We start from the raw sequence: 19,613 nt of genomic DNA on the forward strand, positions 1-19,613 counted from the left end.
GGGTGCAGGTTCCAGGTGGCACTTACCTCAGGCAGCTCCTGGAAGCAGTGGCATGTCCCCCCCTCTGGCTCCCACAAGGAGGTGTGGCGAGGTGGCTCTGCATGCTGCCCTGTCCACAGGTGCTGTCCCTGCAGCTCCCATTGTTCCTGGCCAATGGGAGCTGCGAGGGCGGCACTTGGGGCAGGGGCAAGGTGTGGAGCCCCCTGGCTGCCCCTACGCATAGGAGTCAAAGCAGCGACATGCCTCTGCTTCCAGGAGCCATGTGGTGCCATCACACATGTGGAGCAGGGCAAGCCTCAGACCCCACTCCCCAGCCAGAGCTTGAGGGATGGATTAAAACATCTGAAGGGCTGGATGTGGACCCCGGGCCATAGTTTGCCCACCCCTGATTTAGACTGTAGAAAAGATGAGATAATACAAAGCATTAAGCAGTTTCTGAATGATGAGTTATCTCCAAAGGATGGAACAATGCTTGGAGAGGGTATGAAAATCAAACCAAGTTATAGGACTAACTAGCTGATAGGATGCACATGAGTACAAGACGAGAGTGACAGTGGAATTGACGGAGCCATTATGTTGGGTTGGGAACGTGTCAGATTTCATAAACTAAATGGTTGAAGCTGGCTAGTGACTGGGCTGGAGGCTTAAAAAAAATCCAGGTGCTGCATAAAACAGAACTTTTGACTTTGAGTGGCATTTTTCCCTCTGTCATTCTTAAGTCAGGACCCCAACAAGGTGCTGGAGGTGTCATTTTTTGGGGACAGCTTGATCATGAGAGAGATCATTAATGAAACCAGGGCATTTAATGTTAGGAATGTCCTGGCCAGACTCCAACCAGGTTTGCCTACCTAGGATTAAACTCAGCAACCTTGTAAGTTGAGGACAGAATTGGTTGCATTTCAGTTTTGAAATCCTTCTGCTTTACGATATGTGGTTCAGAGCTGTAGCTACACATGATATGGAGCACCTGCAGCTTCAGGCCTTAACTGTTGTTAAGAAACCAAAACATTAATCTCGAGAAGTAGTAGAGAGATATTTACCTGTATAGCTGTCAGGGGTGCAACCACTGCTGGAATACTCTGTGCAGTTCTGGTGCCCACACTTCAAGAAGAATGTTGATAAATTGGAGAGGGTTCAAAGAGGAGCCATGAGAATGATGAAAGGATTAGAAACCTGCCTTCCAGGGATTGAGCTCTTTCAGTCTATTTACTTAGATTAAAGAGAAGGTTAATGGGTGACTTGATTACAGTCTAAGTATCTACATGAGAAACATATTTAATAATGGGCTCTTCAATCTAGCAGTGATGGCATAACATGATCCAATAGCTGTCTGCTGAAACTAGACAAATTCCAACTGGAAATAAGGTGTACATTTTTAACCATGAGAGTAACTCCTGGAACAGCTTACCAAGGGTCATGGTGAATTCTCCATCACTGCAGTTTTAAATCAAGATTGGCTGTTTTTCCTAAAAGGTATGCTCTAGGAATTATTTCAGGGAAGTTCTGTGGCCTGTATTATATAGGAGATCAGATTGAATGGCTTTGGAATCTGATTTTGTGCTGAAATTTCATATCAGGAAATGACACTTCCTCCTCTTGTCTTTCAGATTCAAAGTGTGTTGATGGAAGCCATCCCTACAGTGTAAACTATATTTATAACAGAATAATTAACTCTTCAATCCATAAGTGGTGCTTCAGAATACTGTACAGGATTTTACCATGGAAGAACTTTTTTTAGTTTTTACCTTGAGACTTTTTTTTTAAAATTTACCCATAATCCAAAAGGATGGAAACTTTCTACAACTGCTGAACATTGTAAATATCACACTGAAAATAATGCCCTGGAATAGAACATCTCAAATGCTGCTTAATTACAGACTCAGGTTGATTATGTGTTATTCATGTAATATTACTCCACGTTAAACTTCTGGTGCAAGCGACTAGAAAACCACAACTGACAGTCTGTATATTTAATTTAAAGACTTATTTAAAATTTCACAAGCTTTCAGATAACTAGAATCTCTGACATCTGACACTAGAAACTAATTTACTTCACACCTTAGCTGTATTCAAGCTTTGAAGAAAAGCTTACAGAAAAGTTCTGGTTTGGAACTTTGTGAAACATACCACTCAGCATACACAGTTCTGAATGTATCTCCGAGACTATTTGTATACCCTCCATATGTTTGTTACTTTTTTATATAGTGTCACTTGTCCTGACTTATTGGTCTCAGTTGTCTGTTTTGTCCCTTTAAAGTTACAGACAAATTCATACTGTGATTTTATTTTTATTATGAAATGCTATCAAACTGTGATACTTATAATTCACTGGTCCTGCATCAGGAGATGGAGTGGGGAAGCTGTATTAAATACAGTTCATCTGTATAATCTGTCTGGTTTATACAAGCTGTGTTGTTCAGAGATGTCTAAAGTTTGATCTTTGTTTTTTTAAAGATAAAGCACTTGCCCCACTGTAAATACATAGCATGTAAAATTTATATAGTATATAAATACAGGAAAGTCAAAAGAACTTTTTACACTGTTTACTTCTTGAGTTATTTATTCAACTTCTACCCATTAGAACAGTGCACTGAAGGGCTGAAAAGCTTAACTGTAGCTTGCCTTAATGTCATATGATAAAGCGGGTGTGGTCAATGCTCAATTAAACTTGTCCTTGAAATGATTGCATTGATTCATGTTAGCAGAGGGGAATGACAATTCTACCTGTTCCTAATACCATTCTATTTTCCACTAAGTTAGGACTGCCTAAGGTGCTCCTGCTGTCCCCTGTGGAAGGCCTTAAGACAGAGTGTGTCATAAATAAACTTCTGACTCGACGCACCTTCCCTGTGGCAACAAATCATGTATTTACATGAAAAGTAATAACTCAGTTGTGAGAAAGTAAACTTGTAGCTGCTTGGTTTTGTTCCCCAAGCCTCATATTTTGTACCTTACGTGCTTCTCCAGTAAAGAACTCCGTCTTATTACAGACTCTCCCCTTATTGGGAATGACTGCTACTGCTCATCTCTCCAGTTTGTCTGTTTTACCTTCCTGTGTTTGCTGTGAATTCAGTTACTTGTTTGGTCAGAAAAGCCTGGAGTTTTAGCTGTTTTCTGTCTTTCAACATCACTAAAACTGGTCCTTAGAGCGGCTGCTAAATACCACTAGCCTAGGGTAAAGTTTTTGCATTCAAGAATTTTTGGGAGAAAAAAAATTTAAATACAAAGTAAGTTTGTGATCAGGTTTCGTAGGAAACTATGCATTTGCCTTTGACCAACTTTGTAAAATAGCTTGCCAAAGGTAGCTTGCGAAGGAAACCTGAATTTGAGCACTTATTCTTTTCATGTAGAAAACAGACCTGTTTTTCCTGAAAGATTCTGGATGAGTGGAAAATTAGTAGGTTTAAACAGGCACTAAGCAACTGAAACCTGATAAAGGAAGTGATTTTTGTTCAGAGTAGTTAAGTTTGCTTGGCAGGAATTTGAGTTTAATATAAACACTTAGGGAAAAGAGTTGTCTATTACATCTTTAACATGTACTCTACCTTTTCAGTTAAAGGCTGACACCTCTCAGTCTGCATCTAAGATCAAGGAGGCTGCATCTCATGTCATGCCTTGCAATGTCTGATATTTCAAAGCAGCTGAAAGTTTAATTCTCTGGCTTTGGATACACCTACATTCTCCTTTTCAGTTTCTCTTATCTGATTAAAGGAAAAGAGAGAGGTCATTCATCTTTGCACCCTGTCTATCAAGAGAAGTGAGCAAGCATTTGCCCTATTTAAAGCCTCAAATGAGGCAAGTGTCTTCAGGATAGCACTTACATGCTTAAGTGGTTTACTGAATAATGACTAGGTCAGATATTAACATGATGAAAGAAAATGTCTGGTTTCTAAGGCAGAATGAGCAAAAGTTAAGTAATTTAGAGTCACTGTAATCAGAGCTGACAGGAAGTTTTGGATTTGATAGTCACTTGCATAGTAACTGCTTTTGGAGTAAGCTAAATCTTAATCTCTATCAAAATCTTAAGCAGTTGGATCCCTTATTCTGTACTTTTATCCTTAGTAAATGAAAGGAGATGGATGGCTGTATAGTTTCATACTTTATTTTATTTTTTCAAAATGAAATCTCACCACAGTTTAAACATGTCTTGCAGGTGAACGAGCCTATTAATATTTGCAATGGATTTACAGAGTCATAATATTACCTCAGACTGACTTGATACATAATTTTCATGCAAATTGTGTACAGTGCATAACAAATCAATACATAGCTGTACAGTATTTACATTAACTTTATACTGAATTGTAAATAGAAATGCTTTCCAAGAAAATATAGAAAAAAACTGGTAAACCACAATTTGTAGTTTTCTCATCTACAAGAGATCTAACTTTTCCAGCAAGCATATCTAGATAGATATGTATTAAAATTTAAAAATATGCATTGCTCTGTATATGAAGCATTATAAATGCTGAGTTTAAAAAGGTTCAGTTTTGTACCATATGCTTCAAAAGGTTAAGTGACTTACTAAAGAGCCTTTTGTCAGGTTATGTAGCTTTTAAATCAGTCCAGCTGATCTTAAGTATTATATACACTTTCTTCCCTAGATAACACTAACTGAAGTTGAAATTAGTAGTGACCTGGGGCCACAAAAGAAGCAGAAGCAGCAGCAGCAGTCTATTGCCAGGATCTCTGCCTATTGTCCCCGTGTTGCTTAATGGGTAGTATAAAAAACCTAACCCTGTTATGACATGAGAACCTCGTAAGAACTGGAAAACAGGGAGATTTTTCAGTACAAACAGGACTGGGGAAGTGCAATTAGACTGTTTTTTTGCTGGCCTAGCCTCAGAAAAAGCAATGGTGCTTTAGATCGCTTGCCTTAAGCTCATCCTAACCTTGAGGGTTTAAGAGAGGGCTTTTCATCCCCTCATGGACAGTACCTAATCTGGCCAAAATTTTCATAAACCATTTTTCTTTGCAAATTAATTTTTTACTAGACTTAAGGCCAGTGGAAGTTTTGGTTCAATTTTAATCCCTGCTAATACTGCTACAGAGAACATTTGAAATAAAATATTCTTACACAAGAATACTACTGGCACCTTTGGTGGTAAATTAATTATATTGAGCACCATATTTAATCGCTCATTCAGAATAAAAAAATGGACATAAATTACTGCTGCTTAAAATGACTCCTTTTTTTAAAATGCTAAGAAGTAGTATATATTTCCTGCTATAACATACCATAGTTACACACCGTTCCAAGTATTGTACAGGGTATGAGAAGTTTCAAACTAAATACAGCATATCACGTCTCTTAAGGCATTTCCTTCATGCTTACAGACATATATCCTTGACAATAAGTAGACTGTTTTCAAAGGGTTGTGTTTTTCAGGGATGTAAGGACTGCTACAGAAAATGCTCATTGGCCCGTCAATGCATTTGTAACCTAGACTTAATAATTAAAATTTGTTTACAATTTTACACCTTTATACAACCATAGTTGTGGATTTATCACCATTTCTATTACAAACCAAATGTTTCCAGCTAAACCCCCCTTAACAAAATATATTTTTAGGGCTGTTAATTAATTGCAGTTAACTCACACAATTAAATTTTTTTGAGTTAATTGCAATTAATCACACAGTTAAACAAACTACCAGTTGGAATTTATTAAATACTTTGGCTGTTTTTCTTCATTTTTTTTATATATATATAAAATTGTATTCTGTGTTGTAATTGAAATCAAAGTGTGTATTATTCTCAATTACAAATATTTGCACTGTGAAAAAAACAAAAGAAATAGTATTTTTCAATTCACCTCATACAAGTACTGAAGTGCAAGCTGTGTGTGAAAGTGCAACTTACAAATGTAGACTTTTTTTGTTACATAACTGCTCTCAAAAACAAAACAATTTAAAACTTCAGAGCCTATAAGTCCACTCAATCCTACTTTTTGTTCAGCCAATCGCTGAGACAAGCGTGTTCACATTTACAGGAGATAATGCTGCCCTCTTCCTATTTACAATATCACCTGAAAGTGAGAACAGGTGTTTGCATGGCACTTTTATAGCAGGCATTGCAAGGTATTTACGTGCCAGATATGCTAAACATTCATATGCCCCTTCATGCTTCGGCCACCATTCCAGATGCTTCCATGCTGATGATTCTTGTTAAAAGAATAATGCATTAATTAAATTTGTGACTGAACTCCCTGGAAAATCTTATGTCCCCTGCTCTGTTGTACCTGCATTCTGCCATATATTTCATGTTATAGCAGTTTCAGATGATGACCCAGCACATGTTCAGTTTAAGAAATTTTCACTGCAGATTTGACAAGACCCAAAGAAGGTATCAATGTGAGATTTCGAAAGATTGCTGGAGCACTCAACCCAAAGTTTAAGAATCTAAAGTGCCTTCCAAAATCTGAGCGGGACGAGGGGTGGAGCATGCTTTCAAATGTCTTACAAAAGACCAACACTCTGCTGAGGAAACTACAGAACCTGAACCATCAAAACAAAATCAGCCTTCTGCTGGTAGCATCTGACTCATGATGAAAATGAACATGCGTCAGTCCGTACTGCTTTGGGTTGTTGTTGATCAGAACCTGGCATCAGGATTGACGTATGTCCACTAGAATGGTGATTGTAGGCTGACCAGATGTCCTGATTTTATAGGGACAGTCCCAATTTTTGGGGTCTTTTTCGTATATAGGCTCTTATTACCCCCCACCCCAGTCCTGATTTTTCACATTTGCTGTCTGGTCACCCTTGGTGGTTGAAGCATGAAGGAATATCTGAATTTTTAGTGCATCTGGCACATAAATATCTTGCAACACCACTACAACAGTGCCATGAGAACACCTGTTCTCGCTTTCAGGTGACATTGTAAACAAGAAGTGGGCAGCATTATCTTCTGCAACTGTAAACAAACTTGTTTGAGTATTTGGCTGAATAAGAAGTAAGACTGAGTTGACTTGCAGGTGCTAAAGTTTTACATTGTTTGTTTATTTTTGAATGCAGTTATTTTCTGCACATAATTCTATACTTGTAAGTTCAACTTTCATGCTAAAGAGATTGCACTATAGTACTTGTAATAGGTGAATTGAAAAATACTATTTCTTTTGTTTTTTACAGTGCAAATACTTGTAATCAAAATATAAAGCGAGCACTGTACTCTTTGTATTGTAATTGAAATCAAAATATTTGAAAATGCAGGAAACATCCAAAAATATTTAAATAAATGGTATTCTACTACTGTTTAACAGTGCGATTAATCATGATAAATTTTTTTAAATTGCTTGACAGCCTTAAAACTTTTCTATCTTAAGTTAGACTTTTTTTAAAGTAGGGGGGCTGAGAGAAGAAACAGGTTGTGATTTGAGAGTTGTGCAGTAAAATATTCTAATTTTTAAAGTTCCAATTATGCACAGAGTCTGCAACTGGCCTTGAAGTCCTGGCTCCATGGATTGGAGATGCCACCCCTCCCACATGGTTTCAAAGCTGTCATAACTGAGCATTAATCTTAATATTCTTTTTTGATTTTTTTTCAGTTGTAATCTCTTTAAAAGAAAAGTGTGGGGGCTTCTACTCCATTATTTTCTATCAGCCCATCTGAAAGCAGACAGTGCCCACTGTATTCATATGCTGATCTTAAGTTCCACATAGCACAAGGCAAGTTAGTAAGATGGAAGCCTTGGCTTTAATTGAAGTTAGAGATGAAAGACTTATAGGCAATCTTGTTCACATTTCTCCCAGTGCAGAATAATTCCCTACACTATAGTCAAAGTTGCTTTTGTAGATTTATGTTAACAGCTGGGTTTTTTTTGGTCTGGATATGGAAGCTCTAAAGTACTAATGGCACAGAGGCCATGGCTCAGGTTGAAACACTATAAGGAAAACTACAAGAGCATGAACACAGGAGCAGGGTCAAAAAAATTTTTTTCCCCATCATAAAATTAATGATTTTGCCCCAGTGAAAGATTTTTGTATAATTTAGAAAAGAAAATGTTTCAGTAAAGCAGGCCAGACCATAAGTTTGTGTCTTAGAAAATGGATGTTATGAAGGAATATCTAATAGAATACCACAAAAGACATTCAACCAGTTATCAAGATATTTGAAAGTAAATGGTTATATTAGATAAGTATTTTAGTAGAGTTGATGGCATGAGATCAAACATTTAGATAAAACTGGGGAGAAGAGGGAACAGAAAACCCTAATTAAGTCACCGCAGCACAAATGTGAGAAGCCATGTTTAAAAACAAAGCATACAGAGACATTGTTTGTTTGCTTTATTCCAGGTTTTCGTTAACCAAGTACTACTTTCTTTACTCACACAAGTAATCCTATTGACTTTCATGGGGCAACACTCACAAATAAGGAGATAACTTAACACTGCCCCTTCTTTAAAGAAAATCAGTGTAATTTTGGAGCATTTTACCCATACAAAATCAGAGATTTTAAGCAATAATGATGCAAATCCCTTTTTGCTGCTTATTAAGGGCATAAGCATTTAGCAACAAGTTTAGCCTGCTTAAGAAAACCTCTGTCCTCAAAGTCACTTCTTCAGCCCATGAACTCTTGCCTTTGTAGCCGCATATTTTCAGTACACATCCTACTGCTTGTGCTAAGGAGTTCACTGTATCAATAAGTCTAATATTAAAAGCTATATTTTACAGCTAATGCTATTCAGCATTTGGGGAGAATGGCTAATGTGATGAGCTTTTAGAATTTCATTTTCTGTAAAGTGAGGTTAGAATGCTGCATTGCTAAGGATATGTTTTCAAAACTAGTATTAAGTTTTTTTTGCATAAGGAAAAATAAGTGCTGAGTAGCCCTGTACACCAGTTCTGAGTGCTGTATTACAGTGAAGTGTTAGTTTGTCGAAGTCCTTACATCATCATCTCCTGTCATGGGCAATATGCTCAAGGAACAGGCAGGAGAATATATTATCCTGAAATATTTTCTTCCCCCAAAAAGTGAAATTGCAACAAATAAAAATGCATATAAAGGCTTCCATGGTTACAGTTAGTGTAAATGAAATTCCTTACAGTCATTCCTTGCAATTGTCCCTTGGGAATCTTGCTCCAGTATCAGACGCAAAATAATAATCTTCTTGGATGATCTTACAAAGGGATATAACGTACTAAAGTGTATGTATTTCTAATAACTGTTCTCACTCAGCTTGCTTCATTTTTACTTTACCTTATCACTGGACTTTGATCCATTTATACATTAACTAGTGCAGGTTCGTAAGTGGCCCAGGTTAAGTGCTATTTTTTATTAGCAATTCTTCTCTTTCTTGTTGCCAGCATGTCATAAAAGGGATCCCTGCTGATACTTGCTCTAGTGGGACGAGGAGGAGGAGAGATCAATTTAGTTTATAAAACACGTATTCCCCAAACACATTAGTTTACTTTTCCATATCCAGAGACCCAGAGCTGTAATATGCTGCTAGGCAAACACATCCTTATAAAAATCAGCAACAAGATTTTCAGGTAGTTAGCAGAGGAACGTACAGCTACATTCTTTTCTCTTTAGCCAACTAAAGTTCTCTCATATTTTCTTGATTTTCAGTTCATAGCAGCCAGAACAATGTCGTCTCAAAGTGCTTCATTTGGCTTCATGCATCTTGCCCACCAACCCCTACCAGCTAGTCATTAATCCTCAGGAAAGGCCCTTGCCTATGGCTACTGCTTAAATAGTTCTTTAAGGCATGTTCCTTAGGACAGCACACATTCCCAGATTCTTTATTTGGAAAGGAATTTATATACAATTTACACTTCAGCACTTTTGAAAGACATTTAAAGACTTTGAACTCACTTAATAGATTTGATCCACTCTTCCTTCTCTTCAGGGGTGGGGGCAGATATCCTGTATACAACATGGTTGCCTTCTACCACTCTACCATCAGCTTCTGTTTTACAGGCTTTAATTACTTGACCTTTATGGCTGGGGTTATAGAGCTCAAAGCAGTTCTAAAGATAAAGAAATAACCCAAAGCTTGATTCAAGGAAGAACTAAAGATCCGCATGTACACTAAACCTGGGTACCCTGGCTGTTACTTAAATAACCCATTTACTAGGCTCATTAAAAGGAAACAATTCTTACCGGTTTTCTAGGGTCTTCAACTTCTCTTATACTAAGATTTTCTAAAGGAATAATTCCTCTAGGTTCTTTGTCCTAAAAGACAGGAAGAGTACACATTACTATTCAGTTGTACTTTTTACTCCTGGGGGAATTCTGCACCAAAAAAATAAAAAATTCTGCACACAATACACCTCTACCTTGATATAACATGGTAAAGCAGTGCTGGGGGGGGGGGGTGTGTGTGTGCGCACTCCGGCGGATCAAAGCAAGTTCGATATAACACAGTTTTGCCTATAACGCAGTAAGATTTTTTGGCTCCCAAGGACAGCGTTATATCGGGGTAGAGGTGTATTTTCAAATTCTGCATATTTTATTTGTCAAAATAATTTAATCACACCAGTTTCAATTATTTTTGGTCATTTGTTTCAAAATACCCATCAGCAAATATGTCTAATACAGACAACAAAAAAGATTGAGGAAATGTGTTTTGACAAATAGATTCCTTACTAGGCATATTAATACAGAACTCTGAGTAATTAACTCTAAATAATTCATTTAGACTACAATACAAAACTGTATTTGCCGTACCCCTCACAAGCAGTGCAAAGGCTTGGGGGAGTTGGGTGATGGAATGAGAGAGGGAAAAAAATTGCTGGGAAGGAGCCTGCTGGGAAGGAACCTGAAGAGTTGTTGGGTATGGCTGGGAAAAATATAGAACAGGCTTATTTGGGGGGTGGGGATGGATTGTTAGGGAGCTTTCCCCCATGTAGACCCTGGCTGACCCCTAGCCTCTCTCATTCAGTCAGGCACATTTGCCATCGCCATGTGTTCCTGCACCCCAATGTGGCTCTGTCCCCCGTCCCTATCCCCAGGTGTGTCTGTGCCCCCACCCAGACACTCCCCTGTCCCTATGTAGCTCTGCACCCCTCCCCCATCACCATGTGGCCCTGCACCTCCCTCCCCACTGTAGCCCTGTGCCTCCCCTCCAATTCAGCCCCTGCCTTAGTCTGATCACCCCCCTGCACCCCATGCTGTCTGTATCCCCATAGTCCCGGTTGCCTGGCCTGGCAGGCACTGCAAAGAAGGCACTTCAGGCTCTCTCTCTTCCCTTGCTGGCCCGGAGCTTCTGCTTTGGTCTATTGCCAAAGTGCCCTCTGGTGGCCAAAAGGAAGAACTGCAGCAACATTTCAACAAAAGCTTTTTTTGTGCAAAAAATTAAAAGTAGGCGTGGCTCATTAATTATGTGCATGTGCACTAGCACAGAATTCCCCCAGGAGTAACTTTTGGATTCCAGAGACAGGGTCACAGCAATATATACTTACTGTTGTGTATTCAAAATAATACAGACAATTATCTGTCAGAATAAACCATCTCCGCTTCCATGTTTTTACTCTTCCCCCTATAAATAAAAGATACCACTAACTGAAAACTGTTTTATCATCAAGATTCTAGACTATGGATAAGACAGTAATTTAGTGGTTACTTAATGTTTAATGGTTTTTAAAATATGGCTTAAATGCTTAGTTGCAAATGGATAAGACACAGATGAGTTAAGGTTAAAGGAATTTAAGTTTCCCTGTAAATATTTTTCTAATACTAACAGACAAAATCCTGAAGAAACATTAACTATGGTGATGCTAACATGCCACCTTAACAGCTTCTGAATTTAGTGTTATTCTATTGTTAAATAAGTCCATGTGAAAACAGTACTTACTGAATAGATCTGCTCCCTGTCTGTGTTCAGTCATATCTGCTTACTACAGTGACAATTATATTATTAATAATATTTATCCATTAGCAGTACAGCATCAACAACACTTGGGGAGAGGGAGCTGGATCATCTACTGAATTGTTGGTTAGGTTCTGACAGCAGGACCAGATTCTGCCCTCACTTAGACCCGTGCAACAATGGGGTTCCACAGGTGTAACTAAGTGCAGAATTTGACCTGCCATAGCTTTTACTCATGATAATGCACAAGTCATTTAACAACTCAGACTGACTTTCAGATCCCAGGTTGAGTGCCCTGTGGCTGACAATTAAAAATATTTGCTCAGCCTGCACGTAAACATCTCTGTAATTCTTTACAGTTCCAATATTTTTTAAAATCAGTTTCCAGAAAAGAACTGCAGATCAGGCATTTGCAAGTTATTAATATCCAGGTTGAGTTACAGCACAGTTAAATGATTTCAAAAGTTATACCACCACATGTGCATCATCCATTCATCAGTGATTTAATCTTATTACCCCACCCTCTCAATATTGTTGACCTTGTTATTGAATACCCTGAGTACAAAAATCTATTACTGCCAAACACACCCTCAACCAAGGATTAATCATCTTTAATATCAATCACGTAACTAAATCCAGCATATAAACATAATTTTTATCTGTAGCTCTTCCTTACTCAAGGTGGTTACATTTTTTTTAAACCATTAAAAACATCTGAGGGTAGAGAAAAATTATAGAAATAGCCTGAATATCCTGGAACTTTTTTATCCATTCATCTGTTGGGTTCTTGTCTTGCAGATTATGATGCATAATAATACCCAGCCTCCTTTTGGCTGGTTATAGGACCCCCATTAAGTAATCCATTGCTAACACCATGTAACATTCACATTTACGCAGCAAATTGTACACTTCCACCACACACACACACCCATTTTAAGGAAACAACTTGAAAGTGGAAGTGGTTAAATACTAAGAGACAGGCAAATGCAAGATGCAGAAGCCAAGACAGAATCAATGGTGGTAGAGTGAGCTACTAACGCAAAGCATAAGAGAAGAAGAGCACATGTCAAGTGGTGAGGAACATCAGAGAGACAGGAAAGATCTTAATTTCTGCATCTTGATGACAATGTTCTAATGCATCATGGGTCTGTTCCAACTTCCATCTAAGTCAATTGAAAGGGTTTAAGCTAGAAGTGGAAAAGCCAAAATCAACCTTAGCCTGACTCAGTTCTGGATCCATGAATGAGGAGCAGCCAAAATAACTATTAGGACAGTTCTATCTTGTTATCATTGTGACATTACGTATTTTTCATATTATATAGTGTAAATTCCAATTATTTTAGCTCATGTTCTACCTTGTAGGTTGGCCAAGTTCTTGGCTTTGTTTGAGTTTGACCACCCTCAAAAACGTTATGGCTTGCCCAGATCTAGTATGTGAAGAGATTCAGTGGGGCAGGAAGTGGTAGAGCAAAATGGACAGGAAGATATTAAGTCTCAGAAAAACAAATAAGCAGGGAAACTGGTTACCCTTGCAAAGACATCTTAGCCTGAAGATAACAAAAGGAGAATTGTGAACTCTTATACAAGGTCAGATTAGAATATAAGGCAGATCAGAAACCATACACATTATAAGAAGGCCTGCACAGAGACTCCAAAACCAGACAGGGCAGACTTCTTCAACTACACTAGTAGTGTTCAGAATTAAAACAACAGTAGTTTGGGAGCAGCTTATATGCCATTTGACAGCTGATAAAGGGCAGCAGGCATTCTGCACCCACCAGTTTATCAGGTGAGTCAAGAGTACCCACCACAGTATCACAGGACTAGAAAATAAGCTGCTCAACATGACTTATTGATCATAATGTCACATTTAAGATTATTGGGTAGTAGTAACTATCACACAGCAGATCTTTTTCTCCTTGGTTTCAAGTGCCTTAGACTGCCAAACTGACGATACAGCACTTTGAATTAACTTTCTTTTATATTCCACTCTTGCTGTCAGTTTAAAAAGATACATTTAAAAGGGTATTAAATTGTCAGAAGAGAGATTGAAAATGAAGTATGAAACCATAAGTATTTAAAGAACAGATCAAGATATAATCTACAAGTGCGTCACAAGGACCAAGCTAATTAAGTAAAATGAAAGGAACTGCACCAATAATAAGCAGCACAGAACAGAAGGGCATACACGATCCGGTAGATAGACAATCCAAGGGAATCATCAGGAAAATCTATACCAAGTGAATGTAGAGAAGAGAAAAAAAATGCAACAGACCAGCCCTGTTCATCTATATAATCAGATTATAGGAAATTCTCTCATCTCAAAAGGGAACTAGAAACCAGAGAACAAAAAGAAAATTGATAGGAGAAAAAAGATGGAGAAGTAAATAATAATTTACCCATCACAGTTAATTAAAAATATTAAAGGGTCTTAAAATTGCCTAAGCATGAGAATAAGACAATTATGTATTTCAGGTGTTGAATTTTTTTTTTTCAAACAGCACTTTCAGCCCATCCAGCTCAGTCAAGAAGATTTAGAGAACTAGAAATTGGCTAAAATTGTCATAAAAAAAGACTAAGAATGATTTTAGATTAATAAATTTCAGAGCAGTTAAATGCAAAGGTTCAGAAGCTAATTTAGTGCCTGGAAGAGTACACAATGGCATGAGTATGGGTTTTCCACACACAAGAGAAATTTGTCCAGTAATACTGTACTGTAAAAGACTAAAATCACATCAGCTATAAAGAGAATGATTCAACTGAAAGGAGCCCCACAAGCCAGTTTCCTAGCCACCAGTCCAGGAAGAGAAGTAGTATCCTCTATAGAATGCTGTGCTGGGGGCAAGTACCATGTACAGAGTGGGCTAGGAAGTCTGGGCCCTTTGAGAATCCCTACACATCACATGCTCACTGAGTTGCTTGATATCCTAGTGTAGGAGCAGCTTCTTCTGCCACTTATGGTCACGTGGCCAGCCATTTCCCTCTTCTGTCAGCAGGATAATATATTTGTTTCCAAGTATCTATTTTTCTCCCTCTAACCAGAAAAAGGAAACGATTCAAGCCACATTAATTGTAACTTTTTTTAGTACTAGACATTTTGGGTCAGCTATTTGCCAACAGAAGCTGTTCTTGGAAAGCGCACACACATCCTGGCACAAAAGAATTATGTCCTAGGCATTCCCTCCATCAATGCTCATGTCCAGCTTTAAATTCTTAATTGGAGAGGGAAGGGGTTCTCCTTGCACCAACAATTCTTTTATTTGGCCCATAATTAATCCTTATGTAAATCTTCAGAACAGTCCCCAAAATACTAATGTCTCAAGCTGTTACAAAGCATATTTGATTAGCAGTCACCAGTCTTCGGCCACTTTACTTGCTGCTTAAATGTTCAATGTACCACGTTAGAAGGCATACAATCTTGTGAGTTAAGAGAGCAAGTTGAATACTTCTATACAAATGCATTGGTTGAATCCACACCAATGTTCTAAATCAAAACATTACTTCTTGAAGTCCAGTTCTGGCACTTTAGATCTGGCAGAATTTTATTTACATAAAGTCACCTCTGAACAGCTTTCCACAGGCAAGGCCCCAGAAAAACAGTGTTTTGCAGCTCAGGGACTTTAATGACATTATTAGGATGGTTTCAGAGCCAGACCGGCCTTTGGAGACCTTAGAGATTTTGGGCAGATGAACTTTACAAAAAATACTAACGTAAGAAAATTCATGCTCCTGGAGAGAGCAGTGAAGTAAGCAGTTGTTCTAAGTGAAGAAAACAAGGAAACAGACACTATAACAAGGCAAAACAGAAAGCACTAGCTTGATATGCCAGTGGCTTCTTCCTATTTACCTCTTATTTTTTCAGAAAACGTATTTTCTATCTTCAAGTGTAAAGCAGATAACAGCACAACTGATCATCTTCATTTTTTCCTACTCATTATAAGAATCAAGACTCCTTAGTATTTTGATAATGAATGTTTGAGATTCAAATCCTTTAGGCAGAGCCTTGCTAATTTAGGAATAATACAGTGTGCTAAGAGAGAATGTGACTTAACGCTACTTTAACACTGGAAGTCTGAATATCCCCATACATCATACTAATATACTGGTCAAGCTTCCTGGCAATGAGAAAATTGAAGGGATAAAAGAGAAAAAAAATCACCAGGTTTATTTCTGGTAATTGCATTCATGGCTCTACAGCTCATTAACTTAGCAAAAATATTTGTCTGCAGCAGTCTGTGTCTACTGATGAAACTCAGTCCTTCAAGGAACAGTAGGCTTTACATATTTACAGTCTAATTCACAGGAAAATGACTGACATGTTTCACCTCCCCATCCAATTAACCCTTGTGCTGTGGGCATTTCAACAGCAGCACCTTTCAGTTTAATACATGCTCTTATCACTGGGAATGGGTAGGACTGTTTGTTTAGCGGGCACATCTAGATGAAAGCTTGGTTTTACTTGGTTCATGCGTCACTGGAGCAACAGGTAGAGCACCCAGAAACAAATGGTGATTTTATTGATTTGTTGTATTTTTCTTAAATTCGTTTGCTTCTCTAATTTCTTAAAGCTCTCATTCTTTTTTCATTGACTATTTCTTTTGCAGCTGATGCTTTACCCCATCCTTCAATTTGTCCTTCCCCACTGATTGACAGTGGATAAAAAATACTCATGGCATCATTGACATGCTCACATCCAATCGCTTTCCTTGCGAGGTGATATTTTTAGAAGTAAAATAAAGAAAATATTTAGCTCCAAAATAGTTGCTGATTTCAGATTTTTATTTTAATTTCAAGAAAAACATCTTTTTTTTTTTAATTTTATGTTTCACCTTTAAGAGATTTATTACCATTATGAGCTATTTCTCATACCATTTTTTCATGTACAGGAGTCTGATTAAATAAATATCTTCATATTATACAATTCAGTTATAACAGTTTTACTCCTTGGAGTAATTTAAGAAGGGAGTTACTGTAAATTAAAGTCACAACTGGTGATGGTAAAGTTATTGCATAGTAGTATCTGCAAGTATATTTTTGTATATATTTAAAAAACAACATCAAAAGTTTTAGATTTTAAAAAACTGTAGGTAATATTAATATTGAAAATAATTTGAGTGGTAACAGACTTATCTGGATGTTTTTTGTGCTAAAATATTTCTTGTTCCTGAAGTCTTGTCTTAAGAAATCCTTTCAGTTGAGGTGAGCACTGCCACATATTGTTGAATGGATAATGTATCAGCTCTTCAAGTCATCTTTCAAATTATCTCAACTATGAATACTGCGCCTGTTAAGCCATTTATGTCTTCAAACATCAACAGGAAGAGGCTCTGCTTTTTTACTTAGGAACACAAAGAGGGTATTTGAGGATTTTGCAGTGTTCATAACATCTGCAGATGAAGTAATGGAGACAACCACACAGGAAGCCTTCCGGCCATAGGCCACATAGCTGGGGTGGGGGGGGGGGGGGAGGGAACACAGGCAATGGCCCAACCACTTTTTGGCCAGGCCAAACCTGACAGGTGCTGTAACCCCACACACAGCTTGCAACGCCACCTACTCAAATTGGAGGGAGTGTGTATAAGGGCTCATGGGCAGGAGGGCCAGGCTGCTGGTGGGGGAGGCACCTCAGAGTGAAACAGACGGGTCAGGCAAGGAGGGCAAATTTATGGGGGTTTCCACTTTAAATGGCCCTCTGCAGCCCTTGCTCCTGGCATTGTGTTCTAAGGGCCCCACTGCAAGAGCTGCCAAGCACCCCGAACTCCCATTGATGTCAATGGAAACTGAAGGTGCTTAACACCTGAAACTATGGGGTCCTGAAGTAGCTAATTAGCCATGTGTCCAATAGCTCTCCCTCCAAGGCTACAATATTTTGGGAGATGGCCCCTACTGCTGAGCTTATTAGAATGTATTCTTAATAAACTGATATTGCCAAAGCACTTGTGCCCATACACTCGTCTATTCACTTGGTTGTTACTACACAGAAGCAGAAGTAAAAAGTTGAACAACTGAGTGAATGTATGGACTATGGAATCACTACATAATAATTCCTATCAATATTAATAAATCTATCTACAATCCACAGCCATTTTCACATCAGTTCCTATAAAACCAATGTGATACGAGACCATACCAGCTATTGTGGCTGGAGGCATTCTGCCTACAGAGGACAGCAAGGCTGGGGAAGCACATGCGGTAGCTATCATTGTTGCATCTTTTTCCAAGGGTGCTACAACCAGCTGTCACGGATTCACAGGTCCAGTGCTCTTGAACAGCTCTGGAACAGCCCCTGGGAGTGTCTCAGTCCTCGTATTTCCTGTCAGTGCCAGCCTCAGCCCCAGCGTCTAGCTACCATGGATGGAGGTGAGCCCTTGCTCTGCCTTCAGTGTACCTCCCCTCTATCTAGTGCTGCTGGCTGCACTTCAATTCCCACTGACCTTGCACTCAGGGATCATCAGGATCCTGGCTGCCTCTGAGCAGGTGCAAGGTTCCTCTTATACAAGAGCAGCCAGAAGCTGGCTCTGAAATTGAGTAAATTTTGGTCTTTAAATCAGTCTTTTAAAACAAAACAAAGAATGTTTTAAAAAAACTAGAACCAAAGTTTAGAGTCTGTTCTAACCAGGAAAATGGCTACCCTTTGCAGCTGGCTCCCTCATTAAACAAAATGGGTAAGTAAGCCACATCAACTTCAAAAGAGTGTGCAAAAAAATCAGAGCAGCTTAGAACTGCAGTGCCAGCATGGTACAAACTGCCAGAGGCTTCAGAATCCTGAACTCTGAGGTGTTTTTATATTTAATTAAAATAAACTAAATACAAAAAAACCCACATAAGAAAGTTATTATGGAATAACTAGTCTTTTTAGCACATGCACATTTCAGCTATAGGCTATTTTGTTTAAAATAAGCCTTTCAACATTCTGACAGAAAATTTTCATACAAGTAACAAAACACATTTTATAACAGCAGCAAAGAATCCTGTGGCACCTTATAGACTAACAGACGTTTTGGAGCACGAGCTTTCGTGGGTGAATACCTACTTCGTCAGATGCAACTGATGCATCTGACGAAGTGGGTATTCCCCCACGAAAGCTTGTGCTCCAAAATGTCTGTTAGTCTATAAGGTGCCACAGGATTCTTTGCTGCTTTTACAGATCCAGACTAACACGGCTACCCCTCTGATACTTGACATTTTATAACGTGTATTACAAGAATAAGATAACTGTACTTCTCTGCTGTGAAAAGTACTCCTCTCATTTGTATACCTCAATGAGTCTGAAGGATGCTGTGAAGCAATCTGAAACACTATCATTGCATTGCTTTACAAAGTATATATTCTTATTTTGCAGAAGAATCTCAAGGGGAAGATAGTAAATTATTAACACCATAATGTACAAGCATACATTATGTACAAGTAAAGTCCCACTAGGGCTAAAGTTAGTGACATTACATGAGAAGTATAGTGCTATAATACATTCGATTTAAGAAACAAACAAAGAAGAAGAAAAACAAAAAAAGAATGAGCAACTGAACAAGGCGGGGGAAGCTGGAAAGCCATCAGGTACGTACCTCCTAATGCAGAACAAGCAGAGACAGCCAGTCACAGAACAGAAAGGTGATAGGTCATAGGCCATAAGGAAAACAAGAAGGCACATTTAAACCACTCATTAAAAATCATAGCCAAAACCAAACCAACAGAAACTCACAAATAATATGGAAAAATGAAGACACACAAAAACAACTATTTGAAAATAAATGCATTGCTTTTTGTGCAGAAAACTGAGTTGACGTGACTATACAGTTTTCTG

At 38.3% G+C, this 19,613-nt stretch overlaps 2 protein-coding genes across 4 annotated transcripts in view; one reads left to right on the plus strand and one right to left on the minus strand.

Annotated features, from left to right (window-relative positions):
• Positions 1-2,530, plus strand: part of USP42 (ubiquitin specific peptidase 42) — a 40,097-nt gene extending 37,567 nt beyond the window's left edge. For both annotated transcript variants that reach the window (XM_050966702.1, XM_050966701.1), the window contains one exon: positions 1,608-2,530. Coding sequence is in view for 1 of the 2 variants with exons in the window: in XM_050966701.1 (XP_050822658.1) it covers positions 1,608-1,646 (39 nt within the window). In the remaining variant the exon portion in view is untranslated. The remainder of the gene's footprint in view (positions 1-1,607) is intronic.
• Positions 2,531-2,949: 419 nt separating this feature from the next.
• The window catches only part of CYTH3 (cytohesin 3), an 89,336-nt gene continuing 72,672 nt past the window's right edge, over positions 2,950-19,613 (minus strand). The window contains exons 10-14 of one of the 2 annotated variants that reach the window (XR_007776163.1): positions 11,406-11,482; positions 10,105-10,176; positions 9,817-9,971; positions 9,199-9,339; positions 2,950-3,701 (exon numbers count right to left, since the gene is read on the minus strand). Coding sequence is in view for 1 of the 2 variants with exons in the window: in XM_050966755.1 (XP_050822712.1) it covers positions 9,267-9,339; positions 9,817-9,971; positions 10,105-10,176; positions 11,406-11,482 (377 nt within the window). In the remaining variant the exon portion in view is untranslated. Of the gene's footprint in view, positions 3,702-6,615; positions 9,340-9,816; positions 9,972-10,104; positions 10,177-11,405; positions 11,483-19,613 lie in introns of those variants that run through there. The other variant, XM_050966755.1, reaches the window with a different exon arrangement.

Source organism: Gopherus flavomarginatus, chromosome 9 (assembly GCF_025201925.1).
Source record: "Gopherus flavomarginatus isolate rGopFla2 chromosome 9, rGopFla2.mat.asm, whole genome shotgun sequence".
Lineage (NCBI taxonomy): Eukaryota > Metazoa > Chordata > Testudines > Testudinidae > Gopherus > Gopherus flavomarginatus.